Source organism: Salvia hispanica, chromosome 1 (assembly GCF_023119035.1).
Source record: "Salvia hispanica cultivar TCC Black 2014 chromosome 1, UniMelb_Shisp_WGS_1.0, whole genome shotgun sequence".
Taxonomy (NCBI): Eukaryota; Viridiplantae; Streptophyta; class Magnoliopsida; order Lamiales; family Lamiaceae; genus Salvia; species Salvia hispanica.
In genome coordinates this window covers 44738977-44746797 of record NC_062965.1, presented here as the reverse complement: position 1 = coordinate 44746797, position 7821 = coordinate 44738977, and the positions used below count along the sequence as shown (strand labels likewise).

Sequence of the window (7821 nt, the reverse complement as noted above, 5' to 3'; positions counted from 1 at the left end):
ATATGAAAGGGTAAAAATGTCTTTTCGCGTTATAATTTAGGGTTCTTCTTCATCTTTCATCTTTTATCGGCGATTCTGCTGAGATTTCAACGATTGAATCATATCTCTCATTGAATCTATTATAACGATTTATGATTCAATTGATTTGCAAAATTAGACTCAGACGGTTTCAACGATTTCAACGATACCTGATTTGCGATTCAATTTTCGAAAAACAGACGACCTGTTCGACGGATTTCTTTGTTGATTTTGACGTTTTTCGGTCGATTTTACCGACTTTGATTCTGTTTTTATCCTTTATTTGTTGATGCCCAGTCAAATTTGTTCCTAATTAGTTTTTTTTTTTTTTTATTTTCTCATCTTTAGGTTCGATTTCAGTTCGTAATCAACAGCTAAGTGTTATTTGATGGATTCTTCATCTTATTCCGAGTCTACGTCGACGAATGGTGGAGGTAGTTTGGTTTGATTTTCATTAACATGATTTTTTTGTGTTATGTTGGTGATTTATGCTCTGTTGACATGATTTATGTTGCTTGGTAAATATTTTGTGTTGTTGCTATGCTCTTTGTTGACTTTCTGTTTCATTAACATTATTTTGTTGTGTTATGTTGTTGATTTATGCTCTGTTGACATGATTTATGTTAAATATTCATCGTGTGTTTGAATTGGTGTATTCTAATTAAACTGGACATTTTGATCCTGGTAATTTGAAGCATGTTCTGATATTTTGGCTTACATAACTTATATCAATTGTCTAAGAATTTTACAAGAGTGCAGCCACCTCTTTAGATATAACTATAGGGGTAATTTTCTGATTTATGTGAAGCTACTTGAGAAATCAGCTCAATAATTCTTGACCGAGGAAATAAACGTTAGTCTAAGTGGATCAATGTTTGGTTGGATTTTCTTGAATGTAAAAGTCCATATGATATAACCATAATCAGAGTCCTTAACTTGACTTAAAAAAATCAGTTAGTTATTGGCTAAGCAAAAGACCATAAATACTGAGAAGGTTGAGAAACATGGTTGAGTTTGGAATCTATGGATACTTTAGGTGCAGACTGTTTAACCCTTTTTTCTTAATCAGTTGTGAGCTTTCAAGGGAGAAGTATGGGTTATGAGCTCTTTGTTGACATTTTGTTTCATTAACATTATTTTGTTGTGTTATGTTGTTGATTTATGCTCTGTTGACATGACTTGAAAATCTGTTGACATGATTTATGTTCCTTGGTAAATATTCTGTGTTGTTGCTATGCTCTTTGTTGACATTCTGTTTCATTAACATTATTTTGTTGTGTTATGTTGTTGATTTATGCTCTGTTGACATGACTTGAAAATCTGTTGACATGATTTATGTTCCTTGGTAAATATTTTGTGTTGTTGGTATGCTCTTTGTTGACATTCTGTTTCATTAACATTATTTTGTTGTGTTATGTTGTTGATTTATGCTCTGTTGACATGACTTGAAAATCTGTTGACATGATTTATGTTCCTTGGTAAATATTATGTGTTGTTGTTATGCTCTTTGTTGACATTTTGTTTCATTAACATTATTTTGTTGTGTTATGTTGTTGATTTATGCTCTGTTGACATGACTTGAAAATCTGTTGACATGATTTATGTTCCTTGGTAAATATTATGTGTTGTTGTTATACTCTTTGTTGACATTTTGTTTCATTAACATTATTTTGTTGTGTTATGTTGTTGATTTATGCTCTGTTGACATGACTTGAAAATCTGTTGACATGATTTATGTTCCTTGGTAAATATTCTATGTTGTAGGGTCTGTTATTCCAATTTGCAAGCCTGAGTTGAGGCCTTATGAAGGTAAAAAAATTTCTTCCCTTGAGGAAGGAATTTCCTTTTATGAAAAGTATGCTCAGGAGTCTTGTTTTGATTGTCGAAGATTTGGAAATAGGTCTAGTGGTGGTGTTATTATTTTTCAGTATATTGTTTGCAATAGACAAGGATTTCATACAGTAGATTCGTTGGATGTTGATGTAAGTGTATCTGAGGATGGTAATGTATCTGATGATGATGAAGTATCTTCAAAGAAGAGACGTAGACGTGGCACCAAAAGGTGTGGATGTGGAGCGAGAATTAGTTTTAAGTTTTTTTCTGATTTTGGTGATAAGTATTACCTTGTGCATCAATTCGTTGAGAAACACAATCATGCTATGGTTGACAAAGATCATAAGCGATTTATGAAAGGTAATCGGAGTTTGAATGATGTTCATTATAAGTTTGTTGAAGATTGCACCAAAGCTAACATCGGTCCTACCTCAACTTTCAACTTATTAAAGGAGTTTTTTGGTGGTTATGATGTTGTTGGGTGTACGTTGAATGATGTTAGGAATTGTTCACGTGATATTAAAGAGAAATTAAAAGAAGTGGATGTGCAAATGATCCTAAATCAGATGCAAGAGAAGAAGAGAATTTGTGAAGGGTTTTTTTACAAATATCAATTATCACCTGAAGATAATAAGTTAGTGAGCTTATTCTGGTCTGATGCTGAGTCTCGGAAGCATTACCACATGTTTGGAGATGTTGTAGCATTTGATACAACATATTCAACAAACAGGTAGTTTATTTATTATACTTAGTAATTGACAGAGATAGTAGTTGACATGGTAGTTGACATAGGATACATTTGTACTTTGCATCATTTCTGATTTAATAGTTGATATAGCATATACCTATAATTGACATTGTTGATGTTTTGTGTTGATGTATTTGTTCAATAGGTATCGTATGGTGTTTGGTCCATTTACCGGGAAAGACAATCATGGTTGTCCTATTGCGTTTGGAGCTGGTTTCGTATCCGGTGAGAATTGTGATGCATTTTCATGGCTTTTCACTGTATTTGTTGAATGCATGGGTGTTGCTCCAAGAATCATAATCACTGACCAAGATTGGGGAATGGGGCTTGCCATTGAGAAGGTATTACCTGGTACAAGGCATCGTTTGTGTATGTGGCATATTATGAGCAAGTTATTTGAGAAGATACCTAAATCAATTTCTGATAGAGAAAAGTTTAGTAAGGAGTTTAAATCTTGTGTTTGGTCAGAGTTGTTAGATCCGGATGAGTTTGATATATTATGGACTAGTATTGTTGAAAAATATAGTGTAGAAGATCATAAGTGGTTTAAGGATATGTTTTTGATTAGACATATGTGGATCCCAGCCTTCTTTAGAGATGTTCCTATGGGTTCTTTAATGAGAACAACATCTTTTTCAGAATCTGAAAACAGTTTTTTTAAGAGGTACTCGAAACCGTTGTTCAATTTTGCTGACTTCACTCTTCAGTATAACAATGCCATTGATGCTCAAAGGAATCAAACTGAAAGGCTTGACTATTATGATTCTGTAATCACTCCAAAATATGTCACTGATTTAGCATTTGAGAAGCAATTGGCATCTGTATACACAAATAGGATGTTTAGAGTGGTACAAGAATTGATTGTTGAGGCTGATAAGAGTTGTCGGATGATTAGCATGTCCACATTGGAGAACATCGAGGTCTTCAAAGTTTCTGATGCTAGAAAGAAGATCTTTACAGTTACACATGAGATAGAGACTGAGTCATATGAATGTGAGTGTAAACTATTTTTAAGGTGTGGTTATCTATGCAGCCACCTTTTTTTCATCCTCAGAAACAAAGATGTCAACAATATTCCAGAGAAATATGTTGGTAACCGTTGGCTTAAAAGTGAATTACTAAAGGCAGTTCATGGTCTCACGATTGATGAAAGTGCGTCTGACAGAGGTATGCAAACTGTTTTCTATAGATATTTTAGTTTAAGTTTTAGCATGTGTTGTATAAGCTGTTGACATATCTTATATTGGTTGTTGACATCTTATATAGGCTGTTGACATTTTATATGTCTGCAGGTTCTAACAAAGATGACAAACTATAGATTGCTAATAGGTGTCATGGACGTTACTTTGGTCTATATCAGCGTGCTTTTAGGAATAAAGATCATTTGATTGATTTGGATAATTTGCTTGCGGGTATTGGTCCTCAAATCTTTAAAGATGACTGTGCTGGATCGTCTTCTCTTGATAAAAATGATTCAATCATGAACATATATGGTATTGTTGTTCCTGAAGAAATAACTGCCCATGCTCCAGATGTGGTTAGTACAAAAGGAGGTGCAAGTGACAAGAAAAGCAGGATTAAGTCAAGCATAGAGAAAGCAATTGAAAAAGCAAATAAACCTCATAGGCGTTGTGGAAAGTGTCACAAAGTTACTGATCATAATGCTAGAAGTTGTGGCAGAAAGCAGACATGATTGTTTTTTTTAATAGTCAGAGTTGTTTTTTATTTGTTGACATAGACTACAAATTATTGACATTTTCTCGTTTGTTGTTTATATCTGATTTTAATCTCTATTGACATCTATTTATGATTCTGTTTTTTTAATTTTAAGATTTGTTTTCTGAGTTGTACACCTTTATACAAAGTGTTGACATTTGGTTATAAGTTGTTGACATTTCAATACAAGTTGGACATGCCTTGCTTTCATGCTCCTTCATGTTTTTAATGTGCACATGTCAACAACTTAAAAATTATGTCAACTATATATACTGGCCATGTCAACAAGTAATATAATTATGTCAACTATGGTGCACATCGTGTCAACGGCACATACCAGTCATGTCAACTACGCTACATATCGTGTCAACTACACGTACAAGTCATGTCAATTATGTTACAAGCCATGTCAACAACTAATATAATTATGTCAACTATGGTGCACATCGTGTCAACGACATATACTAGTCATGTCAACTACACATACAAGCCATGTCAACTATACATAGAGAACATGTTAATATCAGTATTACAATTATATCAACTATGGTGCATATCGTGTCAGCGGTACATAAAATTCATATCAACTACACGTTAGAGTCGTGTCAACTATATTACATAGTATTTTAACTACTCATAGAATCATGTCAATAAAAATTATAAGTCATGTCAACTACGTATAGACCCATGTCAACTACGTTACATACTATGTTAATTACGCACAGAACTATGTCAACAATAATTTTAAGCCATGTCAACAATAATAATAAGTCATGTGAATTATAACAAAATTAACAGAAAATATACATTTTAATAAGTTCAAAAGTTAGAAACCACAATAGTAGCTGTTTTGAAATCCATCCCAAAACAAGAAAGCTATCAACATTAAATGTTAAATACATCCCAAATTTTGTTTCACTTCTTTCTATTAACAAACCACTTTTTGTATTTGTTGTTTAAACTATTCAATTTGTGCTTGTTTTCTTCCATCCATGCATCAGCTACTTCTAAAATGGGCACTCTCTGGTTGTTGTAACTTGATGCAATCAAGTTGTAGCAATATCTTCCACGCAGTACCTGGAGTATCTTTATGTTGCGTGCAGAGAAGCCAACATTCCATTCACTATCTTTTTTTCCAACATAAGTTTCCATGTGTCTCATTAAATAGACACCACAGTCCTTTATGTTGGTGCTTGTGGCCCACTTCAAGGAAAGAACATCGATGTAAGACTTGTTAATATTTTCGAATATCTCTAACAAGTTCTTCTTTTTGTAGTATGCCTCCAACATATCTTTCTGCAAATATATTAATAAATAAATAAAAGCACATAAAAAACATTTTAACATTGTGCATAAATTATATCAACAAAATGTAGAGACTATTTCAATAAGATAAAAAAAATAATACCAGTAAACCAATTTCATGTCCATACTCCTCTAATGCATCCATGCCATTAACTTTTCTATTGTCTATGATCTCAATCTTACTTTGTTTCAGCCAAAATACTACCAGGTAGTAATGTCGGTGTTCACAGATTGGAAAGAAGACCTATATGACATGGAAGATAAAATTACATTCAAAGAACACATCCTAATATTTTCTCAAAAATTTAATTGTTAGATCTAATTACCAAATCAATGTTTTCCCAATCAAATTCTAGTCTTTTTTTAATCTCATTCTCTATTTCATCAATGAATTTGTTCGTTGCCATCGTAGTATTCCAACTTTCTAGCCGATTTGTAACATTGAAATTCTGCAATTAACATATTTGGTTAAGGAGACCTGTAATTCAAATATTTTATATAAATTTTTAGATTACTTACGGTTGGAGATGTTGTCATGAAAAAGCGTGCAGGTGATGTTGTTGGCTTTTCTTTTTCAATGTTGTTCAAATGTGAAGCCCATGAGTCAATAACACCAGATTTGATTTCTTCATGGGGCTTCAGTGAGTTGAACAATTCCTTGGTTGCCCAAGTAAAATCATCATCATACACACATGTATTCCTGAAATGAAGTTATAAAAATGACATATGAACAACAATCATAAATCTTGTCAACTGTTTAGAAAACTAAATTAACATACTCATCTGTTCTTCCTGTTTCTACTATGTAGTAGTAGAGATCTCTTTCATGAACTTCGAGGTATGGCAGTATATCAACATCATTTACTTCTGCTGTGTAGAGTTCTGATTTGTTTTTATCTTCTGGAAGTGCAATCTCAGATAATGAAGCAATATTCTGTTTTCAGTGGACATAAAATTCATGTCAACTACAAATTCTTGCCATGTCAACTACGGTTCATATCTTGTCATAAAAGTAATGTCAACTACGGTACATAATATGTCAACTACTCATAGAGGCCATGTCAACAACACTTATAAGTTATGTCAACTACACGTAGAAGCCATATCAATAATTATTATAACTCATATCAACTACACTATCAAGTCATGTCAACAACACTTCACTCATTTTATAAATATAATATACTGTTTCATTTTAGTTTTAGTTACCTCAACAATATTATCTTCTTTATCCAGTGGTTTTTCTCTCTCTGTTTCAACATTTGTGTCATCTTGATTCTCCTTATCTTCCTGTTGTTTCAATTGAAACACATTACGTTATGTCAATTATATTTTTACCTACAATATGCAGAATATCTTTATAGTTTAATATAGTTATTGTAAATTCTACCTATTCAAGATCTTTCTGATTTTCTGTCTCACTCCCCTTGTTATCAGATTCTAGTACAGGTGGTGATATAGGAGACGCTGATTCATTATTGACGCCACATGTGTTGTCTTCTTTTGATCCTTCTCGTTCTTCATTTTCTTGTTCTTCACTTTGTTGTTCTCCATGTACTTCTTCTTCAGCAGTCTATTGAAATAGTAGTTTATAATTAATATTAAATTAATTTCAACTTAGAGAAAAGGTATGTAAACAAAATGATGTACTTACTTTGTTATAGCAATCTCTCCATTTGAAAGTTGGAAATTCAGTCAAATCTTCAAGTGCTTCCTTTTTCTTTTCGACAGTAACTAGTGATTCACATATTGTTTTACAGTTGTCGAATGCCTCATCTTTATCTTGAAGAAATGACTCTGCTAATTTTACACACTTGTCTTCCACAGATTGAACAGAAGTTGTTGGGCTTCCAATTGCAGATCTAGCAATATCACACACTAATCCAAATATATGATTAGTTTTGACGTGTGTAGGAACTTCTTCAAGGGTTTTTACTAGATTGGTCTTCTCATAATTTATGAGTTGAATGTATTTCATTACATTCTGCATGATATCTTTTGGGACAACGCTTTGGGAAGACCCAACCCCATTGTCAACTACGTGTGGAATCTGTTGTTGAAGCTCCTGCTCCTGCTCCTGCTCCAGATTACGGATATATCGTCTGAAGATAAGTCCGTTACCAAATATTCCTACATATATCTCTCGATTTTCCCTAGCTTGCAGATGTGTTCTTGTCCATCCTTTCATTATTAGGAATGTA

At 33.0% G+C, this 7821-nt stretch overlaps 1 protein-coding gene across 1 annotated transcript; it reads left to right on the top strand.

Moving 5' to 3' along the window:
* Positions 1-406: 406 nt before the first annotated feature.
* On the top strand, positions 407-4292 carry LOC125198015 (protein FAR1-RELATED SEQUENCE 5-like). Its single transcript, XM_048096485.1, has 4 exons — positions 407-452; positions 1783-2581; positions 2745-3777; positions 3960-4292. Exons 1-4 carry the CDS (start codon positions 407-409, stop codon positions 4290-4292), a joined length of 2211 nt encoding a protein of 736 aa, XP_047952442.1.
* The last annotated feature ends 3529 nt before the right edge of the window (positions 4293-7821 follow it).

Coding starts and splice junctions, on each gene's coding strand:
- LOC125198015 (XM_048096485.1), top strand. CDS start 407: ATGGATTCTTCATCTTATTCCGAGTCTACGTCGACGAATGGTGGAG. Junction 2,582..2,744: donor ACAACATATTCAACAAACAG/GTAGTTTATTTA, acceptor TTTGTTCAATAG/GTATCGTATGGTGTTTGGTC. Junction 3,778..3,959: donor CTGACAGAGGTATGCAAACT/GTTTTCTATAGA, acceptor GGTCTATATCAG/CGTGCTTTTAGGAATAAAGA.